This window comes from Cavia porcellus, unplaced genomic scaffold (genome assembly GCF_034190915.1).
Source record: "Cavia porcellus strain 051 isolate PalLab524CR breed Dunkin Hartley unplaced genomic scaffold, mCavPor4.1 scaffold_11, whole genome shotgun sequence".
Taxonomy (NCBI): Eukaryota; Metazoa; Chordata; class Mammalia; order Rodentia; family Caviidae; genus Cavia; species Cavia porcellus.
In genome coordinates this window covers 73,535,891-73,559,758 of record NW_026947494.1, presented here as the reverse complement: position 1 = coordinate 73,559,758, position 23,868 = coordinate 73,535,891, and the positions used below count along the sequence as shown (strand labels likewise).

Here is a 23,868-nt window from a genome sequence, read left to right as displayed (position 1 = left end):
TCTTTTTCTAGAAGTTTGAGGTTAAACATTAGGTTTTTTATTTGAGCTCATTCTGTTTTTCTGATGTAAGAGTTGATTATTATAAATTTCCCTTTTAGGACTGTATTCACTGAATTCCATAAGTTTCAGTGTGTTGTATTGGCATGGTTGTTTAGTTGTGTATACTGTAACTTCATGGTTAATTTCTTCTGTGACCCACTGATTGTTCAGAAATGTGTTGTTTAATTTCCTTGAGTTTGTGTAGTGTTTGTGATTTATTTTGTCATTGATTCCCAGTTTCATTGTGCTATGGTCAAGTAGTGTGCAAGGAATGATTTCAATTCCTTTACATTTCCTTCAACATGTTTTGAAGTCTAGTATGTTATATATTTTGGAGAATGTTCCATGTGCAGCCAAGAAGAATGTAGATTCTAATGTTTTAGAGTAGAACACTGTAGATATCTACCAATCCATTTGTTCACAGGCTGGTTTAATTCTGGTATTTCTTTTTATTTTTCTCATTGTTCTATCTATTTTTTAGAATGGGGTTTTCAGTTCCCTCACTACAATTGTGTCAATGCTTATTTGTTTATTAATGTCTGTTACTATTTGTTTTTTGCAGTTAGGTGCACCAATATTTGGTGTATATATATTGCTAATTTTTATTTCTTCTTGGAGTTTTCCCTTAACAAGTATGTAGTGAACTTCCTTGTCTCTTGATCAATTTGGCTTAATGTTTACATTATCTTCAAATAGAATAGCTATTGCTGCATTTTTCTGGGTTCTTGTGGGATGGAGAATTGTTTTCCATCCTTTAACTTTTAGTTAATGAACTTCTTTTTTGGGTGAATATTACTTGAATGGAGCATATTGATAGATATTGTTTCTTGGTCCATTCTGCCAGTGTGTTTCTTTTGACTGGTGAGTTGAGATAATTTACATTCATGGTAATAACTAATATGTATTGGCTTATCTTTTTCATGTTATTTTTCTGTTGTTGGTTCCTTGCCTTTCTCCTCTGTTTAATTACTTGCTCTGCTTGGTTGTTTCTTTCTATTGGTGTTTGTGTGTTTATGTTCTTTGTAATATCTTTCTAATACATTCTTTAGAGTGTTCTGTAATGATGGTTTGGTAGTCATGACTTTTTTCAGTTATTCTTTTTTATGAAGGTATCTTATTTCTCAGTTGAATTCAAAAGACAGTTTTTCAGGGTACATCAATATGGGTTGAAGAGTATTTGCTTTAAAGGCTTGATTTGAGAGTTTGTGTTGAAAGGTCTGCTGTGATTTTGATGGTCTTTTCTTTATAAGTGAATTTTTCTTTTCTCTGGCAGCTTTTAATATCTTGTTCTTGTGTTGAATTTCTGTAATCTTGATTATTATGTGCCTTGGTGTAAACTTATTTTGGTCATGGCTGTTTGGAATTCTATATGTTTTATTTATTTGCATGTCAAATTCTTTATCCATGTTTGGCAAGTTTTCTGCCATTATTTCTGTGAGGAAGTTTTTCATGGCATTTGTACTTTCTCCAGCTTTTTCACTTACACCAATCAATCTTATGTTATTCATTTTTTATTCATCTTGTAACTGTTGGATTGATTTTCCATGGTTTCTTACCTTTCATTTCCTGGTCACTCATCACTACTGATTTTGGTATTGTATCCTCAGCTTCCTTCACTCTGTTGTATACCTTTTCAGTGGAGTCTTTAATTTCAATTTCTGTTTGAATGTGCTTCATTTATTCCACTTTTTGGGAATACATGGTTTCCATCATTTTTCTTACCTCTTCATTTTTTATATGTGTCCACTTTAGTTTCTTTCAATTTGGTTGTCGTTTCTTTTTGTACCTTAGATATTATTTTTTTTTCTATGGCCTTTCCCATTTCCTTTCACTTTTGCTGCTATTGTTTCTGAGAATTCCAGCTTCGGATTTCCGGTCTCTTTGTGGTCTGGGCTTGTTCTGGGTGGGTTAGGCATTTGGGTTTCATTTTGCTTCTTCCTCTTGTCGTTTTCTATTTTTTATTTTATTTTGTTTTGTGTCTTGATGTTTGTAGACTTCTTATGTTAGATCACTTTATACCTGGTGTTGACTTCCTGGGTGATATCCTGGTGATATCCACTCCTCAAGAATGTCTCTTAATACAATTGTTTCTTGGTCTTTCTGTATATTACCAAGAACCTATCTTCTCAGTATGTTAAGAATGTGTAGTAGCTTTCTTTCTTTTTCAAAGCCCATTCCTTTGGTACTGGACTATGGTGATAGTTATGGTCCCTTGCAATCTCAGTGTTGTTATTCTGGAGAGAAATAAAAAACTTATTATAACAGGTGTAGTATCTTGGTTAAAGTAGTGCAGTTAGCAATAACAATAGACTCAAGTACAGCTGGCTTTGGTATTTATTGCCTGGTATCTTTAACCATTGGAACACATTTTACAGTTGCATAATATAACACAATTTATACCAGGAACTTGTATGCAATGTTTTTCCTCTTATGAGAGTGATCTTACACTGTTGTGTGTGGGCGTGTGTAGGGGGTGTAAGATGGAAAGGTGGATGTGCTTAAACGTAGTAGGAGCAAATTGGTGGGCAAGGGATAATCATTCAAGTTTCAGGTAAATGTAGGATATAAGAGGGAGGGATTGGAAGAGAAGGTCTGAAAGTATTGAAATGAAACAGAAAGGGAAGAGAAAATACTTACCCACATGAAAGTTTCATAAAATTAAGCAAGATAGTCGATGAAAGAGAAGAAGAGAATGAATGGAATAATACAAAGGGAAAGTTTAGCGATCTAAATCATGAATGGGAGGAAAAAGAAGGTAGAAAGTAGAAGGGAAAAAAAGGAAAAAAGAAAAAGAAAAAAGAAAAAAGGGAAACAGAAATAATCACATAGGGGCCAGGGCTATGCTCAGTGGCACAGCACCTTCCTAGCAAGTGCAAGGTCCTGAGTTTAATTTCTGGTAAAAAACAACCAACCAACCAACCAAATAAACACCCAAACATGGATAAAAACCTTAGATGTAAAAGAAAAACAAAACAGGAAAAACACAAACAAAAACAAGACACACATCAACAAAAGTAGAACAAAAATAAACAGCAAACAAAACACACTAACCCATCAGACACAGAAAAATAAAAGCAGTGAGATTCCTCTGGTGTCTACTGTTCTATGGTAGGTTCAAATCTGATCCCAAAGGGTGTACATTAGTGAAATTGGCAGGTGTATTTGTGTTGGATTTGGATTTGGGGTTGGAAATGGTTTTCTGTGACTGGAGTTTCCTCCAGCTGCTTAAAAAAATCAGGAAGAGAAGAAAAGAGAGTAGAAAAGAAAAGGAGGAAAATAGGAAAAAGAAAAGAAAAGAAAGTGATACTACGTGCCCACTTCAATTCAGTGTCTTTCCCCCCAAGCACAAAGCTGATTCTCCTAACTTATCATCTGCTGGCTCATTTTGTTACCATTGCACCTGACTTTTTCATGCAACTAGTCCTGCCTGTCCATTCTGTGTGCTCCAGCCAGGGTTCCTACTGAGTCACTGGCTTTCCTGCTGGTGTCTGATCTCTGAGCCCTGTCAACAGCAGGAGCTTGGGCTGATCTAGGACCCTCTTCCTGCCAGTCACAGTGACTTCCCCTTCTCTGTTTTCTGATGCCTTCCTCAATCTCCTTTTATAGAGTACTGTAATTTTTGTTGTAGAGGTCTTTCACCTCCTTGGTTAGGTTAGTTTCTAGATATTTATTTTTTGGATACAATTGTAAATGACATTGCTTTCCTAATTTTGTTTCTCACTGAGTTTATTATTGATGTATACAAATGTTATTGATTTTATATGTCAATTTTGTAACCTGCTACATTGGTGGAATTGATTATTATTTCTAAGAGTTTTTTGATGGAATTTCTTGAATCTTCTATCATATCATCTGCAAATAATGATAGCTTGCTCCTTTCCTATATGTATCCTATCAATTTTTCTCTTGATTGTTTTAGCTCATGTTTTAAGTACTATCTCAAACAAAAATAATATAGTGGGTTTCTTTGTCTTGTTTCTGGTTTTAGAGGGAAAGATTTCAGTTTTCCACCATTTGATATGATGTTGGTAATTGGTTTGTCAAAAGTGACTTTTATCAGATTCAAGTAAGAATGGTGGTGGAGAACCCATGTCACGTAAGCTGCAGTGGATGTTTGTTATTACTAAAAATGCTAAAACATTTGCCATTACTGCTCTACACTTGTTTCTTCAGGGTTTTTATTATGAAGAGGTTCAAAAGATTTTTCTGCATCTATTGATATGATAATGTGATTGTTGCCCTTGTTTGTGGCATGTGGTGTGTCTTATGTATTGTTTAATGCTGGGATAAAATACCCAACACCTACCAGTTAAAGGAGGAAAGGTTTATTTTAGCTCACAGTTTTTAGAGGTTTCAGTCCATAGTTGGCTGGCTCCAAGACAGGGTGGCATGGCAGCAGGGCACGACAGGGCAGAAACAGTTCATAGTGTGGCAGACAGGAGGCTGCCAACAGTGATACTCCTTTTCCCTTTATTCCACTCAGGGTATGAGCCCTTGACTAGTGCTATGCACACCACAGTGATTCCCATTATCTACACCCAGAAATATGCTAACCCAATCAGTGATCTAATTTGGTTATCACACCCTTAGTCCATATTTACACACCACAGATCCCCCACTGCCAGAATGTCCTACCTTTGAGTGCATGAGGTTTTGGGGTGACATCTAGATACAAGCCATAACACAGTGTATTATGTTTATTGATTTGTGTGTGTTGAACCATCCTTATGACTCCAGGATGAAGCCTATTTGTTCATGGTGTGTGATCCTTTTGATGATAAATGAATTCACTTATGTGGGGCTGCTATGGTTTGTGTCTGAATGTGCTCCAAAGCCTTATGTGGTCTTGAAGGGGGGTTTGGAGGAGGCTGAATCTAGAGTTTGTGATTGATTCATTGTGCCATGCTGGGACTAAGAGTGTTGGGATTAATGGTTAGTGCTGGATCAGTCCACTCGTTGGATGGACACCACTGTAATCCCAGCAGTCTGGAGAAGATAAAAGGGACAAGAAAAGCCTTGTACTCTCCTTTTTGCTCTTGTTGCTTTTGCTGTCTTCTACTGCTGAGACACCAGCACCTTGTCACACCACCTTGCCTTGGAGCCGATTATGATTATGGATTGAAACTTCCACAGACTGTGAGTTAAATAAGCCTTTCCCACCTTTAACTTTGTGTGTTGAGTATTTTGTCTCTGTAATGAGAGAAAAGTAACTAAGACAGGCTGGTGTGTACATTTCAGGAAAAATAAAGGAAAAAAGCCCTAAAAATAGAAATAGTCACTGCCCCCATCTTGTGGTAAGATGATAACTTGGTAGCTCAGATTCTTTTGTTTTAGGATAATACTCTTAAACAAGTTTTACTTTTTAGTGGAGTTTTATGTTCACAGCAAAGGTGAGCCAAAGGCACAGAGATTTCCCTTTCTGCCCAGATAAACGCATATCCTCTCTCATTGTCAGCATCCCCCACCACAGTGATTTGGTTTTAAAAACTGACAAACATTGACACATCATAGTTATTCAAAGTCCATACTTTACGTACAGGTTTACTCTTGGTGTTGTCTTTTCTATGGCTTTGCATAGATGTAAAATGCATGCAGGTAACTGTTTGATTACAGTTTGTAGTAGAAAACTGAGAAAATGTATATGAGTATTAAGGGGCCCTGCAGGTAGTTTCTGCTTTATGGGACATGATCATCAGGAAATGAACCCCATATCTGGTGGGAGTCCTACTGCTATGGACTGGACCCATAGATAGCCTAGGGGGAAGGTGAGTGAGTGGGGCAAGCGCCTGGGATTCAAGTTAAAGAACTGGGAGACTGAGCAGTCGTAGCAACTAAGCTTGTAAGGCTGACTGGGTGCTGGTCTTGGTTTAAAGATTTTGAAAACTTGAAACATTAACTTGTCACAACCTATCAAGGAAGAGGCAGGAGGTAAGGCAGGAAGAACGTCACCTCACAAGCTTGCTCAGATTGCCGTTCAGACAGACTGGTCCCAGAGCTTACACAGTAATGATGCTCAGAAGGCAAGGACACCCAGCTCAGGCTTGGAGCTGAGATTGGGAAGGCCCCAGAAGTGCAGAGATTAGGGGCATGCTGAGCCCATGCCATAGGGAAAAATGTCGAATGGAGCAGCAGCACTCTGGATCTTTGTTCCTCATTCTGAAGAATTTTCTTCCCAACCCTCCTAACCTAGATCCTACTCCTATGCTAGCCCCAAGCTAGTCTTCAGGTTGCAGAACAACACAGCACTGCAGAAAGGGCCCAGTTCTCTGCATACAAGTAGGTAAATATCCCTCAAAATGGAAATAGGAAATTCTGTGAAGCATCACAAACTTTGGGAATTAAAGAGGCAAAATGCTAATGGTGGAATTTCAGACTGAAGGTCAGAAAGCAGGGTGATTTTTGAAGACAGAAGGAGGCGTACACAACACTCTCAAGTCGATTTTGGTACTCAGCCATCCATATTTAATGTCAAGGACCCTGGGGGGTAGGGATAGCGTGCTATGGGATGTTCTGCCAGGGCTCACGTTTATCACAATTTAGGTGTAAAAAGGACATTTTACCCAATTGTTCTGTTTCCTCATTTCCAATCGACCCCTCTGTTCCCTCTTCCCTTAGAAAGCTTGTGTATCCTCTAGTTTTCTGCTTCTATGCCAGGTAAGGTGAGGGGGTGGTGGTGAGGAAGTGGCTTGGTGCTGTGTCACACTAAGCATCATGTGGCCCTCGGGAGAAATGATAAATTGTTAAACAGGTCAACCTGGCTTACGAGACTTCCCCAGAATATAGATGATGGAGCTCTAGATAAAGATTTGTGCTTTGTGAATTTTTGTTATCAAACATGATATGTAACATACGTATGTATACATAGTGTATTATTATAATTGCATTACCTTGTCAAGAAGGCGCATACTCACCATTTGGATAGTGCGGGATATATTTTTGTTTTCACTTTGGGAGTCTTTTGTTCCAGGGCAGAGAACTAAGTGACTCACTTTTTCTTAAAATACTGGTCTTCACATCTCTCAGATCTGATCTGAAGATGATTGTATTTGATCACAGTTTTAAATTGAATCATTTGCCAAAATAAAAAAATACAGATATTGTTTAAAGATTCACATTTCATGCTTCTTTGCAAAAGTCTGACAATACTGAGCTTGTGTTTCCAAGGGAAACAATTGGCTAAGATTGAATATATAGCTAATATTTCTAATGGGCCACAATTTTACCACTAACTTCTCAGTCTGCTCACTCCCTTTACTAGCTTCTCTAATACAAAGGAGGAGGGACCTCAGCATTCTCCCTGGAACACAATGTTAGCTGAACAATGATTAGCAAGATAAATGGGAGGACCAACATTTTGTTCCAGGGAGAGCAGGGAGCCCATGACCCCTTACAGTGATCTTCCAGTGTAAATGTCCCAGGAGCCCTGGTAGGGCTGAATTTAAAACAATGGACTGCTTAGGTGTGGAGCATCATCAGAATGGAGCAGACAGGCCTGGGCATGAGTATCCTGTGGGCAATGCTGGTAGACTGCAGACCAGATACTCAGCCTTCACTTTATGGAAATGCTAAACTTTGTGTCTTGAAGAACAGAAGGGCACGAATCCTGGAAAATTGACCTAATAGGTAGATGTGAGCTACATATAGCTTTAATTAGGAAATTAAAGGTTACAGTTCTCACATCTGAATGTTGTCTCAAGTGTCTCAAGTTTTAGCAATATGAAAACCATAAGCCCCTTGTGTTTTGGGAAGGACTTTACAAAACACTCACAGTACCTTTATTGATTATCTGGTTCCAAATTCATTCTTTTGTCCATTCCACTTCATTCATCCATTCATCCATCCAGTGATTTATTCTTCCATCTGTGTATCCATTCATCACATGTTAGAGAGTGTAGCATGATAATGTAAAGGAGCACACTGGTGAACAAGATATAGTTCCAAGTTCCCACAGTTCTTGCTAGTGACATGGATAAAAAGTAAGGGAATGGAGTGGAAGGATGTGAACAACAAGTTGGGGGTTTACTCTTATCTCTTCAAATGCTAACTAATAGTGGGTGTACGGCTTCACTTGTATGGGCTTTTATTTTTTTCTTGTGCAAAACAGGTCTACACTATCATCACATCTTTTTTTTTTTGGTCCCAGTGTGCATATTTGTCTAAGATTTTGCTTAAAAGAAATTAAAAACATTTTTTCAGTCATAGTGAGAAGGGAAGGAAGTCAATGATTATTTTGTCGGAAGTAATGGTTGCATTGCACTAAACCTTGGAATCCCAAGTGGGAATGAGAATCTTGGGTAAGAAGAGACTTCCAAGAACATTGTCCAGTTGGGGAGATGAGTTTATTGTATTTACATACAAGGAAGCATTTATTGACATTTTTCAAAATAAGGGAAAAGGTAACAAAAATATTTTAGAATGAAAAGTTGATAGATGCGGTAGACTAAACTTAAGAATCTCAAAAGTACATAGAGCCTGAAATGATAGCTCAGGCCATATAATCATCCAGATTATAAAGTCAACTATATAGTGCAAGCCACACACGACAGTAGAATACGATGTTGGGGCAGTTGCTCACTTTGGGCTAAAGGGAAGCTTGGGATACAGGATCTGGGGACTGGCAGGAAAGGATGCTAAAATCGCATAAATCCTCCATATCTCTTTTCCATCTCAGGAACTTCTTTGGAGTAACTTTCACCTTCTTCATCCGAGGGCAGAAACTCAGCAAAGCGCTTCAGGAAGCCTCCGTACCTTTTCTGGTAGTCCATCCACCACTCCGGGCGGCCCACCCTCCTCATGAAGCCCCCATACCGCTTCTGCAGCTCCTTAGCTTCATCTTCCACTTGGGGGCTTCTCTTGAGGCCCCTCATGAAGCCCCCATATCTCTTACTTACGCCCTCATCACTGTCACCACCCTCCTGGTGGTGGTTCTCTCTGTCACGGTCGTCGCCTGTTCCTAGCAGCTCCTTCAGCAGATCTGAAGAATTGGCCAGGGCGTCCCCATCTTCGGCATCTTTCTTCATGAAGCCCCCATACCTTTTGGTGAGGATCTCACCTCCGTTGGCCTCTTCTTCTGGTTCCACAGGATACAGCTCGTCCACCTTCTTCATGAAGCCCCCATACCTCTTCATGAATCCTCCGTACTTCTTACTGAGCAGGTGGCTCTCATCCTGTTTGCCGCTTTCTCTAAGTGAGCTGGCACCCTCTTGAGGAAGCTCCTGCTTGGACACCTGCAGGAGATCTTTGCAGGTTTCCCAGATTTTGAGAGAAGGCAGCTGTCCTTCACACTCTAGTGTGCAAGCCTGGGAAAACAATTCATGGGAAAGGTATTGAGAGGCTTCCCAGATTTCCTTAAGTACACAAACTGTGAACCCTGACATGCTTTGCTATAGAGACTACAATCGCCCAAGAATAGAATCATCTGCATTTTCACATCTTAATTTTTCATGACACTGAAAAGGCAAATGAAATAAATGAAAACTGAAAAAAAAAGTATGGTGGAGGATTAAGGATTAACTGAATCAAATTAGAGATCTATCTTTGGATTTTAATCCTACTGTACGCACCCTGTCATGTAAATATTTTAAAAGACTCTGCTCTCCTACTTTACTTAGATTGGCTGCCTTCGCAATCTAATTTCACCATTTTTCCTCTCCTGATATCACTTTTGTTTGAGATTTTTTTCTAACCAAAAGGGAGAAATTTTTGTTTATCTAATTTGAAACCGTCCCCAAATGCCTGTTAGCCTTTTATCTTACAGAGAAAATCAATATGAATAAGATTTATTTGCTTTCTTGTGTTAACATTTTACTACAATGCTATTCAATATCTTGCAAACCCTTTTCATCTTCAGAGGAAAATAAAAATTCCAAAATAGAGTTAAAAGAAAAAAACATTTTAAAAATTAAACTTAAATCTGATAAATTATTTGGATTTTGATATATTGATTTGCTAAATGATGTTTTATTTTCCCATTTTCTTGGTTGATTAAAATAGATTATCATCTTGAACCAAGTGTTGGTAATGATAAGATTAGATAGGAAATTAATACATGCAAATGCACATATTACTTGTATTTATTTTTTTAACATTGAGTCCTTGGTGTATAGAAAAAATTGTTTTATAATGAAAACTATGTTGTTTAATAAAATAGAAATGATCAGCATGTAATTATCTCCTTTTTATTATATAATAACTCAATTCAAATCATCGAAAAACTTAGGCTGTATATTCTAATGATCTTAAGATTTTTTTCTGCTTAATAGGTCACTTGTGTATAATTAAGAGTACTAATTTTACATGATCATGTACAACAACTATAATCTACTTCCTAATGTATTATAGCTATCTGAAATTTAACTGTAGGACTCAGCTTAGAAATTCTTGAGTTAGAAAGATAAGCCACATTTTTGTTATTAAAAAGGTACTGGTATATTAATGTTAGACACATTATTTTCATAATGAAGCAAAACATTTTACTCATGCAACAAAATCTTTAGAAAATGTAGTTAACCAGCTCCTAATGATTATTTAAACTTTATATCTAAGGAAATTAAGTTTGTGAGCATAAAAGTATATCTAAAGATAATATAATTAAAATGATCCTGTGTTATTCCTGGTAATAGCTAATTCAGGCACCAAAATATCATTAAAATATTAAGATATTCAAATATTCATAATATTTTTATTCTAAAATGATTATTTACATGATCACATTGCCAAACAGTAATGTTAAATATTTTGTGTACTTAAGCCAAAAGATTTTAAAAATGTACAGTTGCAAAATAATCAGAACAGCACATTCAGACTAAAGCAGTGATGTTAATCTGTAGACCCTCTAGCCACCTATGTGTCTTTCATGGTATATTTATCACAGTCTTGTCCTATGGGAAAGACAGAATTAGTGGTAAATTCTATCTGGATATCATCAAGGCAAGCCTGCTCATCTTCACACCCACCAGAGGACTAAGATACATGTCTTATTGGTGATGGAAGCCTGGGGAATATTTGTAACATTGATCTTACGTCAGTTTTGGCCAGGCAATCTCATTTTTCCTATGTGTGTTGTACCCAATTTACAATTCTAGTAATTATAGAAACATAGGCATTAACTAAATCTTTTGTCACTGAAAGAATTACAACTCTAAATGTAAGCTCCAACATAAAACAAGGGAGTTAGTTATTATTCAACATGCCTTCCTAAGAGATTTTTTAAATCAGTAGTGTTTTGTTGTCTTTTTTCCCCCAAGTTACACATACTACATACACCATCCCACCATCTGCATTAACATAAATCATAATAAGTTACAAAAGGCAGTGAGGAAAAGTTAGAAGAAGGAGTAAGTCGTGTCCCCTCTCCCAAGCCCTATTAAAGTCCAAATGGAGGGTAAGAGAAAGGAGAGAAGTTGGAATGCTTAGTGTCATCCAGGGAAGGGCCAGCTGCTGCACACTGAGATCTGCCACATCTTTAACAATGGAAAAGAAAGATTAGTAGCGTGTTTGGAGCATGGTGAAATGAGATGTTTTAACGCCCCCAAATGGATTTATGGAGTAGTATAATTTCAGTAAATCTGTTACTACTTTGATAACACATCGTGTGATTTAAAAACTTCTTTTAGAATTCACATTGCTTTTATATAGATGGCATGGAACCCTAGTCTGCGAGGTGAGCCAGGTGTGTGTGTTGAACAGAGGGAAAAGCTCAAAATACATGCAACGGGGGAGGAAAATTATGGGGTCAGAAAATGAAGTCTACAGTACCGTCGGTCTCAGTTTTCTTTCCTTCTTGTGCATACAAATCTTTACTCACAACAGCTATCCTTAATGTTCCTAGCGGCCAGTCAAATTTTAGGCATAGCTTAAAAGCTTAAGACTACAGGGAAAGAAGAAAAATGGGCGAAGGAGACTGTACCTGTGAGATGGAACATTTTTTTCATAGTTAAAATATAAACATTATTATGGGTGTTTTCTGTAAAGCTAAATCAGCATATATCAGATGAAACAGAGCAAGTAATTAAAAGTCAAATAAAACAATACGGTTAATAAGAAATCTCCACCTTGGACTTCTGGAACCTCTTCCCTAGTTCTCTTCTCCATTTCAAGCATCTACATAACATGAAATTCCTGCAAAGGCTCCAGTGGAACATAAAGCAGCTTGGGTTAATTCATTACATGCTACTGGGGTTTTAAAAGTGTTACAGAATTCCAGCATATTTCAAAGGCAGTCATTCGGGAGCTCGTTAAAAATGAAGCATCTTGGATCACACCCAGATTCCAACTCACTAGAGCACTAGAGGTGACTCAAGAGCCCACGATTAGAATCGTTTTATCATCGCCCCTCTTCAGTTCCTCTTGGACTGTCCACACCTCTTTGGTCATTGGCCGTGTCTCTTGTCCCCCTGTCATGGCCAAGTTAACGGTCAGCGTTACAACTGCCATCATGACAGACTTGATTCTGTCATAATTATTAAACTCCTTGTCTACTGTGATTCCCTCTCCATCTTCACCTCTTTCTTACTCTTATCCACAGGTGAGGAACCCGAGGTTAAGAGAACTCAAGAAAAGAATTGGAAAAAGGAGAGGAAACATCATTAACAAAAACATTACATTATTTGTGGGAAGGTCAGTTGTGCACAAGGCGCCCTTAGCCGGGAGGTTAGGAGCTGAGGGGAGAGGACCTTTCTTGGGCATCTTGGGAGACTCAGTGCTATCCGCGGTGCTGAAAAGGGCATGTTTCAGGGTTCTAGAATTCCCAAGGTTAAAACGCACTTGGGTTCTGGGGAGACACATCCACGCTTACCAAGTCGCGGGCTTCAAAAACGTGGAGCCAGAGTTCTGGCAACACCAGATCGCTGGGGTTACCAAGAGTGCAGAGCCCTTGCCGTCCCTGAACCGTGGACTCTCATAGTGCGTGCGTGACACTCACCAGAAAGTTGAGATCGCCTGGGCGCACCAGGCGGTAGCTGCAAGCCGCGCAGTCCTGGCTACATTCTGCCTGCACCGTGGCCAGGAGCCCGGGGCCCAGCGCCAGCAGCCAAGTGCAAAGTCTGAGGAGCCGCGCCATGGGCTGGGGAAAGAAGGATGCGCGCTCCAGTGATCCAAATGCAGAAGTACCCCCTCCTCCGAAGGACCCCGCTCCGTGAACACTCCACCCGGGGCGCCGTCGTGCAAGAGCCAAAGACACTCTTGTTCTGCTCTTCCTCCCCCCACACATTCCCGATACTTTTAAGGGAGATCTGAGGTTAGCTCCGCTGGCTTCGCAGTTGCAGGTTGTAGTTGCCCTCTAAAGTAGAGGGGTACTCTACTACGGGGTCCTTGGCTAGGACAATGTTGTTGTGAACCCCTGAGAGCAAGGGCCAAAGAATTGGCACTTGGGGAGGTACCACCCTCCCCCGACGTGGGTTACAAAGAGTAACCAGGAGAAAGTAGGGGGACCTATGCAAGGAGAGCGGGCGGATGTCCCCAAACCCGCTCAGCCAGAGGGAGCTCAGACAAAACTCACTCGGTCGCCGCTGGAGGATGCAGCAGTCTGGCCGGAACGGCTGGGTCCCAGACGCGGCGACTCTGGAGGGGAGAGAAGGAGGTGAGTGTGGGAGGGCGGCGTCGCGGTCCGCGGGGTCGCGCTGGTGCCGCAGGCTGCGCTGCTCGGCTCTGGGCGCCCGCCTCGCCGTCCCCGAGCCAGCGCCGGCTGGAGCCACTTTATAATTAGCCCCGCACTGAGGAGGCGCGTGCGCCCCAATCGCCCGCGGGCTGCAGCTGACGCAGGCCCTACGCCAGCCGCGCCGACGCCTGGGGGCGGGGGTCAGTCCCGGATCCTGCACGACCCGCTGTGGCCCAGCCGCGGGTGACTCCCCCCTCCCGCGCACCCCTAGTAAAGGCACTGAAATTGCACCCCGGAGACCGAACCCAAGTGGGGAGTTTAGAACTGCAGCCTGGGCCGGAAGGGACGGCCCGGGTAGGGGATGCGGGAGGTTTCCGGGGTGCGCTGAGACGTTTCCATCCCAAGCACCGCCGTCCCGGGTGTCACTTACTCACAGTGCTTGGCCGTTGACTCAGAGTTGCCTGCGGCGGCGGCCAGCAGCAGACCCTGGATCGCTCGGGCAATGGTTACAGAAACCAGCCATGAAAACTTTCTGGGAACCTTATTCTTTCCAGTTAGTGTGACCCCCCCCCCCACTCCCCGCCAGACAAGCAAATAAAACCCCAGGTCCTGGGAGCGCGACACCGTCCAGGCACCGCGGGAAGGACCCGGGGAGTCGGGGACCTGGTCTCCCGCGTGCTGCCCGGAGCTTCCCGATAGAGGAGCAAGAGGGGCGCAGGCGAGTTCGCTGCCCGCGCCCGGAGTGTGGGGGCCACAGAGAGCCGAGAGTCCTGGGTCCGAGTTCCCAGGGCTTGGGACCCGCGTTTGTTCCACAGAGGGAGCGGAGAGCAGGCGGCGGGACTGTGGTCTGCACCTGAGCTCGCTCCCCGCTTCTTGGCTGCGCAGAAGGGTGGCCAAGGAGGCCTGCTTTGGTCTGTTGGAAAGCTGAGAGGGGAGAGCGGCTTTCCGGGGGCGCGGGCGTTCAGAAGAGACGCAAATGCAATAGCGGACGAAATCCCCTAGACCCGTGCCTGGCCTGTAGCAAGCCCTCAAGAAAGGTTATAATCATCAGTCTTCTACCTCCTTTAGGTCTGTCTGTCCATATATGTATGCTGCATTTATTTTTTTTTATCTATTCGCTTATGTGTATCCATCTCCCTGGCTTAGTGGAATCTACAGACGGCCCCAAGAGTTATTCACAGCCAAAGCAAACGGCAGGGCTTTCGTGGCCGGCCCCAGGCGTCCTTGGCAAGGGCCCGGTCACCATTCCAACCCGCGGTGCCCTTTCCCGGCGGCTCCTTCGAGGCTCGCGCTGCTCTGCATCTCCCACATTAGTCGCTAGAGGGCAGTGGTCTCCTGCGCAGTTTGCAAGTTCAGGGATGGGGGACTGGGGTACCCCAGGCCCGCTGGTGTCACCCGCCAGGGGTGGACATTGCGCTCCGTGTGACCCAGGAGCGGCACTGCTCACCCCCCTAATTCTCTCGTTGGAGCAGCTTGGTAGCTGGAACCAAAAAGCAGAGCTTTAGGGTGGGATGGGGTGCCAAGTGGGAATGCCCGGAGGAATCAGCTTTTTGCTCTCTTAACATCAAAACACAAATGTCTCCCCTTAGTTGTTCTGAGCTTTTCCCATGGGGGGGGGTGACAATGACCTTTCTTGCTCCTAATTCACAACCTTTGCTCCTAATGCAAAGGAGAGTTCTTGTTATGTAAGGGGTTTCTCTCCTTGTCCAGGCTTGTAAAGGAGTGGACCAGGATGCCTTACCGTGCCGAGTTGTGCACGGAGAGCATCCTGTCCACAAGTAAAGGGAACTTGCTAGATCTGATCCCTCGCATGCCTGGGGTCACCAGAGAATCTGAAACACACAGTCCGGAGCAGGAAGCCGAGGGGCGTTTGTGGGATGAATGTGCCACACGAGATTTCTCTTTAGGGTTCCTCGTACTGGCCATGGGAAGCCTCTTTAGGATCTTAGGAAAGGAACTTAACTCTCCAGAGGAGTCTTGAGTATAGTTTATCCCAAACCCTCCATTTATGGATGCAAGAACTGAGGTGTAGTTTTCCCGAGGGATCTTCTAAGGAACTGGGAAGCAGGTTCCTCAGCCTCGCTAGAGAGGCGCTTGCTTGTACCTGCTGCAAGCTTACTCTGTTTCTGTTGGAATGAACGACTAACTTCTGCTTTGCATTAGGTTTCTTGGTGAGGCTGCAGTGTTCTCTGAAGCTCCTTGAATGTCAGGGAGAACTAGAAAGAGAATGAAAAGGCGCCCCCGAGGAGGAGTGCATGAGTTCTTAGTCCCCAGGGCTCCTTCAGATTCTTGAGACATTTGGTGCTCAAAAATGTTTGCTGATGGACTCACTGAATGGATGAATGAATGAATGAATGAAGTGGAAGGTTGATCTAGTTTGCATACCCCAAGTCAGTGACACTCTCTCCTTCATTTGAAGCTAAAGCTGGTACATTTCTGTATTCACTTCTTAATGTTTGAGTCAGTGGCAATGTCAGAGATGTCCCTTTTCCCACGGGAAACAGGGATGGGGTAGTGTATCTTTCAGGAGGCACAGGGTTCAGAAGAGATACAAATGGATTAATGGGTGAGAGGAATCCATTTTGATGATTTTTTAATATTTATCAAGACCTAATAGGTTCTGACATTATGTTCAGGGTAAAAGATGCTTCAGCCTCAAGACAGAGGCGAGGCAGCCATCTCTAAGCATTTGACTCACAGATCCTGATTTTCAGGTCAAGATCAAGATCTTACTTTGTTCTGTTCCTGGGGTGCCAAGCATTAGTTCACAGGGATTCAATCCAGAGAACATGAAATATGATTTTAAAAGCCTTGTGGATGAACAGTGTTTAACTCAGGGCTTAGGTGTTCTAAATGAAAGGATCTGATCAGTGTTCTAAATGTCCTCTCTCTTATGTCTAAGATGCAGCGTGACTAGACTGAATAATTTCTTTCAAGTTCTCCCTCTTCTCCCCTTGCAACCACCCAAACACACATATTTTATTACAGAGAGCTGTTTCTTTACAATCTCTCTCTAAAGTAGCAGTTGTGTAAGTGAGCAGCTCTGTGTGCTGGTGATTGTGTAATTTTTCAGCAGAAAAGCACAACGTACTAACGTTTCAGATGTCTGGAGTAATGCCAGGGGCAGGGAATTTTCCCCTATTTTCAGTTATAATCTAAAGCTCACGCTTGGCAAAACAGGATTCGGTGAAGGGGGCTTGTTCCTATGTGCATCACTGAGAAGTGATTTTTTTCAGATGGGCTCAGAACACCGTAGAAGAACAGCTGGAAAGGAAGTCAGTTTGAACATGGTATTTGTTTTTATGGTTTGATAAATTCTCACTTTAAAGAAGGCGTGTGATTTCCATATTCAAAATCCAGGCAATAGAAAAGAGCCTGATATAAAAGATGCTTGTGTGTGACAGTGTGTGCACACGTGTCTGTACACACACACACACACACACACACACACACACACACACACAGAGAGAGAGAGAGAGAGAGAGAGAGAGAGAGAGAGAGAGAAAATAACATAAGGATAGAAAACATACTGTTCCTATGCTATAAACTCAAGGGAAACTTTCTAAATTTGAGCTTCAGCTCTTGGAGAAGGAAAAGATCAATTTTAGCATTAAGCATATGAAATTAAATGATTCAATAAAACAAGTATGTTATGACTTATCAGATTAAGTGAAAACAGCTATGATGCAACTAATACATGACTTATTCTTTATTTTAAAGAGATTAAAAGAAATAAAAAAAACAGTAGAAATGATACAGGATTTCAAAACAAGCTGATAGGTAAACAATAGTTACTATATTGCATATTGTTATCTTCAAGGTAGTTGCGCAGATTACAAGATATGGGCATAGTGCATGATTTTTTGAGCAGCTTGCTTTTTGATAACAACTTTTGGAACTGCCTTAAAGAATTTAACAGCTACATCAGAAAAAGTCAGGTTAAAAAATTGTGTTGGCTAATTAGACACAAACCTTATTTAATGACTTGGCTTTTGGTTGTTTTCCAATTTAAATTCTAGGTCTCATGAAGCACTCAAAAATTAATGAATGAATGAATGATGAACTACACCAAAGCAATAATGTTCATAATTAAGCACTGCTAGGAGTTCTGAACAGATTTTGAACATTAATAGATCACCAAAGTGAATTCAATGATTGAAGAGTTCTCAACAGAGTTTCTTTCACAGAGGTTTGGGCACAGTGGACTCAGGAAAAACTACCTTAAAACTATACTTTTACTACTGTAAAACTGTATTTTTGTGTCTTGACAATGAAACTTCAGTTCCTACAACTGCTGTCATGTAACAGGCTGTTCTACTTAATAAGCACTTTTATTGATTAGTTTAAAAGTTACATCAGAAATTAATGAAGTTAAAAGAGTACATCAACAGAGAAAATCATTGGAAATCAAAAGTCAGTTTTTTGAAGTATCTAAAAAATTTTTAAGTTCTAAAGCTAGAATTGTTAAGTTCTAGTTAAGAGAAAAAGAGAGAGGGTAGAAATTATTAACATCAGAAGCCACAGAGGAATGGATTACAACATAAACATTGAAAAAGATAAAAATGTATACCTTGAACTTAATCTTTAGAGTAACTTTGATAACGATGAATTTCTTCAAAAGACAAAATCTGTGAAGACTCATATGAGAAGAAATAGACAATCAGCGCAGGTATAAATCTATTAAGGAAATTGAAACAATGACTATTAAGCTAACACAGAAAGGGGTGGGGCCAGATGAGTTGACTGATGAAGTCTGTCAAATATTTAAGGAAGCAATTATACCAATTTTCTAGTCTTTTTCTTAAGACAGAGGCAGAGGGAATACATCATAACTTAAATTCTTCCAGAGAAGTATCATTCTAATATCAAAATCAGAACTAAATACTAAGGTTTCTCATGCAGAGTCCCTCAACAAAATATGAGCAAACTGAATTCAGCCAGGTATAAAAAGACACACCATGACTAAGTGGGATTTATCCCATGTATCCACGCACAGTTCAACATGAAATACCAATGGATGTCATGAATCATATTAACAAGCTAAAGAATCAAATTCTCATAATCACGTAAATGAATACAGAAAAATCCTTTGACAAAATCCAACATCTCTACATGATTAAAATTCCTAGTACCGTAAGGGCAGAAGGCTACTCCCTCAACTAGGTAAAGACTACCTATAAAATTCCTATGGCTAATATCACACGTGGTGAAGGAAAACTCAAATTTTCTGGTTAAGTTCAGGAAAAAGGCAAAGATTTGTACTTTAATCAGTGCTTTCCAATATTGTACTGGAAATCTTACCTCAGATGATATTATAATAAGAGACTAAAAGAAAAATCTCTTTTTGCAAGAGATTGCAAAAAGAAAAAAACAACTATTTTTGTTTTACAAATAACATCATTTTCTGGGGAAACAGAAATTACCAAAAAAAAAAAAAAAACCCACAAAAAAACTAACACATAATTATAGCAGAGTTGCCTGAAATACGGTTAATACATAAAAGTTATTCATTTTCCTTTATACCAGTAATGAGCAAACAATTTGAAATTTAAAACACAATACCAATTATATTATCACTCAAAATGTAATGGTTAGGTATAAGTCTAGCAAAATAGATCCACAAGAAAACTGATGAAAGAAAATGTAAAACTGACCAGATAAATCAGGAGATACTCCTTCTTCATGGATAGGAAGATTCAGTATTGTCAAAATGTCAGTCCTTCCTAAATTGATCTGTATCTGCCTGGCAAGAACGAGGTCATGAGTTTGATCCCTGGTACGAAAAAACAAGTGGATCCTAAGTAGGTCTACAGAGGCAACGCAGTCTAACCAAAATCTCAGTAAGTGGTTTCGTGGATTTCAACAAGTTGATTCTAACGTATATGTGGAGAGATAAAAGGCCCAGAATAGCTAACACAATATTGAAGGAGAAGAAAGAGAAGCCAAGTTCAAGATTCAACCATAAAATTACAGTAACCAAGAGAATTTATTATTGGCAAAAGAACAGACAAATGCATCAGTGGAGCAAAATGGAGAGCCCAGATAGACTCAAATTAGTCAACTGATCTTTGAAGAAAAGAACTGAAACCTTATACTGGGGTAAAGATTATCTTTTGATCAAATATTCTGAAAAACCGGACTTTTACGTGCATAAACTAAGTCTAGAAACAGATGTTATGCCCTTTTCCAAAGTGATTTAAAATAGATCAAACTTAGCCATAAATGTACAACAAACAACAGAAAAAAAGAAGGCACCCAGAAATTATTAGAATTCAGTACATTACAAATTCAGTAATGATGCAAGATACAAAGTCAACACGCAAAAATCAGTTGTGATTCTATTGAGTAAAAAGAAGTCTGGGAGCATCGCACAGATTTCAAAATACACTACAAAAGTGTAGTAGTCAAAGTGGCATAATACTGGGATAAAAATCAGCATACAGGTTGAAGGAAGAACAAAACAGCGTAGAAGTCCAGAAATAAATGTATGCATTTATCATCACTTTGACAAGGATGTCAGAGACGCAAAAAGGGGGAGAAGTTAGTATCTTTGAAAGTGATGTTAGGAAAGCTGGATACCCACAAACAGAAGAAGGAGATCAACTCATCTCCTAATAGAGAATGGTACAATAAACTTGAGGTCACTATCTTTTTGAGACCATGATTTTAATTATTTTGGATAAATACCCAGAAGTGGGATTGCTGGATCACATGGTAGCTCTGTTTTTAAGGTTTATACAGAAAGGAGGTTTTGGGGAACCTGCACACCATCCTGCCTACTGGCTGTAGCATTTATATTCCTAGCAGAAGTCACAAGAATACCCGTTCCTTTATATCCTTGTTAATGTTAGTTTTCTGGTGGGATTTTTTTTTATAATAGCCATCTTAACAGTGTGAGATGCTGTTTAACTGTGGTCTTGGTTGGTATTTCTCTGATGACCAATGGTACTGACCATCTCACTACATACCTGTTGGCTATTTGTATGTATTATCAGGAGTATACTACATTTGCAAGTACTTCAACTATTTTTGGATAAGATTATTTTTGTTTTCTGTTTGTTATTCAGTTGTTTTGATTGTCGTATGTCTTTTGGGTATTCACCTCTTGCCACTGTATGATTTAAAAATATTTCTCTCACTTTGTAGATTTCTTTTCTGTCAATTTTTCCTCAGCTGTGCAGGATCTTTTCAGTTTGGCTTAATTCCACTGAATTATTTTGGCTTTTCTTGCCTATGCTTTTGGTGTTGCATCTCAGAATTGTTGTCAAGGTCAGTGTCAAAGTCATGAAGCTTTGCCTATGTTTTATTTTTACAACTCACAACATCAGGTGTTGCCATTAATCTTTACCGCATTTTGAGCTGATTTCGTGCATGGAATAAGGATCTAATTTTATTCTTGTTCACGTGGATATCCAGTTTTCCTAGTACCACCTGTTGAAAAGCTGTCCTTTTGCCATTTTGTGTCCTCTGCACATTTGTCAAATAGTAATTCAGCATTAATTTTTATAAAAATTTGGCTTTATACCCTATTCCCCACTGGATAACGTGTCTGTTTTTAATGCCAGTGTTGTACTGGCTTGAACACTATAGCTTTGTGTTGGGGTATTTGGAAATCAGGATGCATGAGATTTGTTCTTTTTTTCCTAAAGATCATTTTAGCTATTTAGGGACCTTGGGATCTATACAAACTTAAATCTTTTTTGTAAAAAGCGACATTGACATTTTGATAAGGATTATACTTGTCTGTAAATCATGTTAAGTAACACGAACATTTAAAAATATAGAAAGCATTTCTATTACTTGTGTCTAATTCATTCTAGCAATGTTTTGTAGTTTCTAGTGTGAAAATCTTTCACTTCCTTGGTTAAGATTATTCTAAAGTATTTTATGATTTTTGATGCTGTTATAAATGGGATCACTTTCCTTAATTTCCTTTTCAGATTGTTCGTTAGAGTACAGAAACAACTGATTTTTGCATGTTGATTTTGTATCCTGAAACTTTGCATTTGAATTTATTACTCCGAATATTTTTTGGTCGAGTTCTTATTTTTTCTATATCTGAGATCCTACCATCAGAAAATAGATGCTTTTACTTTTTGCTTTGACTTCAAGTGCATTTTATTTCTTTTTATTGCTTGATTGCCTGAGGTAATACTTCCAAACTGCTTCGTTCTTACCTAGCCCTGATTTTGGAAGAAAAGCTTTCAGTTTCTCAAAGCTGAATATGATAGTAGCTGTGAACTTTTTCTATATAGGTTTTATGATGTTTAGGTAATTTTTGAGCCTTACTAATTTGGCTTTTAAGCTATTATTATTAAAGGTGTTTAATAATAATAATTAAAGGTATTATTAAAGGAATTTAGACAAATTATTTTTCTATATATATTGTGATGCGCTTTTTATTCTGTATTCTGTTGGTGTGGTATATCACATTGATTAATTTTGGTATGTTGAACAATCTTTCTTTTTTAGTAATAAATCTTATTTAGTCACAGTTTTGATCCTTTTAATATCCTGTTTATTCACAGTTTTTGCATGTATGGACATAAGGAATAGTGGCCTATAGTTTATTTTTCTTATAGAGTTTTTTCTGTCTTTGGTACCAGGGTAATGCTGGCATTATAAAATGAAGAAATCATATTCTGTTCTTTAATTTTTTTGGTAAAATTTTAGAAAGATTTGCAATAATCCATTGTGAGTTTGAAAAATTCATAAGTAAAGTAATCTGGGCTCTTCTTTCTTGGAAGATTTTTGTTACTGATTTAACCATTTGTTATTACTCAGATTTTCTGTTTATTCATGATTCAGTCTTAGTAGGTTGTATATTTCTACGAATTTATTCATTTCTTCTGGATACCCAGTTTGTTAGTATGTAGTTGAGCTCTTATGATTCTTTGTATTTTTGTAGTATCCTTTGTATTCTGTAGTATATATAAGAAATATATATTTGTTGTATATAGCAAAAAAAAAGAACTCCACCAAAAATATTAGGACTAATAAATTCAAATGCAAATACAACAGTTTATACAATTAATCATCATATAGATGGATGGAAAAAATGAGTCTGATGCTGGAAAAATAAAAGGGGTAGAGGAACAGTGGGGGAAGAGTTTAAATGTGTTATATACATGTACCAATCCCCTACAGTGAATATAATCGTTATGTACTATACATATATCTTGATAAATGTAAAAAAAGAAATCAAATAATAACAAATGCTGGTAAGGCTACAGGAAAAATGAAGTCTTCTACATACTTGGTGCGAATGCACACTGGATCCACATGGAGATTCATCAAAAACTAAAAGTAAGAAGTGTATTTGACACCACATTTCTCCTTATAGGATTCTTCTCCAAAGAGTTAAAGAAATCATGTTACAGTGATCCTTGCATCTAGGTGTTTATAGTGGAGTGAGTTGTAACAGGAAATCTTGAAAGCAGCTTGTAAGGCCATCAACAGATGAATGGATACAGAAAATGTGGAATTTATACACCGTGAGTACTACTTTACCACAAAGAAGGTAAATTTGAGTCATCTGCAAGAAAATGAATGTGCTTTGAAACCATAATGTTAATGAAGTAAATCAGAATACTAGACAAAAATTGTAATGAATCCTCTTTCATTTCTAATTTGATTCTTCTTTCTTAGTCTCGCTAAGTTTTGTCTACTTTGATCTTTTCAAAACTTTGAAACTATTTTGTTGATTTTTCTATTGCTCTCTTATTCTACACTTAATTTATTTTTGCTGTAATCTTCCTTCTGCTAAATTTAGGCTTTGTTCTTTTTCTAATTCTCTGACGTATAGAATTAGTCTTTTTTGAGGTCATTTTCTAGTGCAGAACTTTACTGCTATAAATTTTCCTCTTTGTGCTGACTTTGTGATATGCAGTTAAGTGTTAGTATATTGTGCTTTTATTTTCATTTGTCTCAGGGTATCTCTGATTGTACTTACTATTTATTCTTTGACTCCTTGGTTGTTCAATAATGTGTTAATTTTCATGTTTTGGTGAATTTTCCAGTTTCTTTTCTACTGTGCATTTTTAGTTGCATGGACTGTGGTCAATTGACTTTGAATCTTCTTAATTTTGGTAAAGTCTGTTTTGTGATTTAAACCATGATATACTATGGACAGTGTTCTCTGTGCACTTAGGGAGAGTGAGTCTCATTCCTAGTGAGTGGAGTGTTCTGTATGTATCTGTTAGTCAAACTCTAGCATCTTTCTTATCCTTTTT

At 39.2% G+C, this 23,868-nt stretch overlaps 1 protein-coding gene across 1 annotated transcript; it reads right to left on the bottom strand.

Moving 5' to 3' along the window:
* Positions 1-8,354: 8,354 nt before the first annotated feature.
* On the bottom strand, positions 8,355-13,706 carry Penk (proenkephalin). Its single transcript, NM_001173417.1, is given in 3 exon segments — positions 8,355-9,338; positions 12,962-13,102; positions 13,538-13,706. Coding segments are annotated over 2 exon segments (807 nt in total). The 5' UTR covers positions 13,100-13,102; positions 13,538-13,706; the 3' UTR covers positions 8,355-8,669.
* Between the last annotated feature and the right edge of the window lie 10,162 nt (positions 13,707-23,868).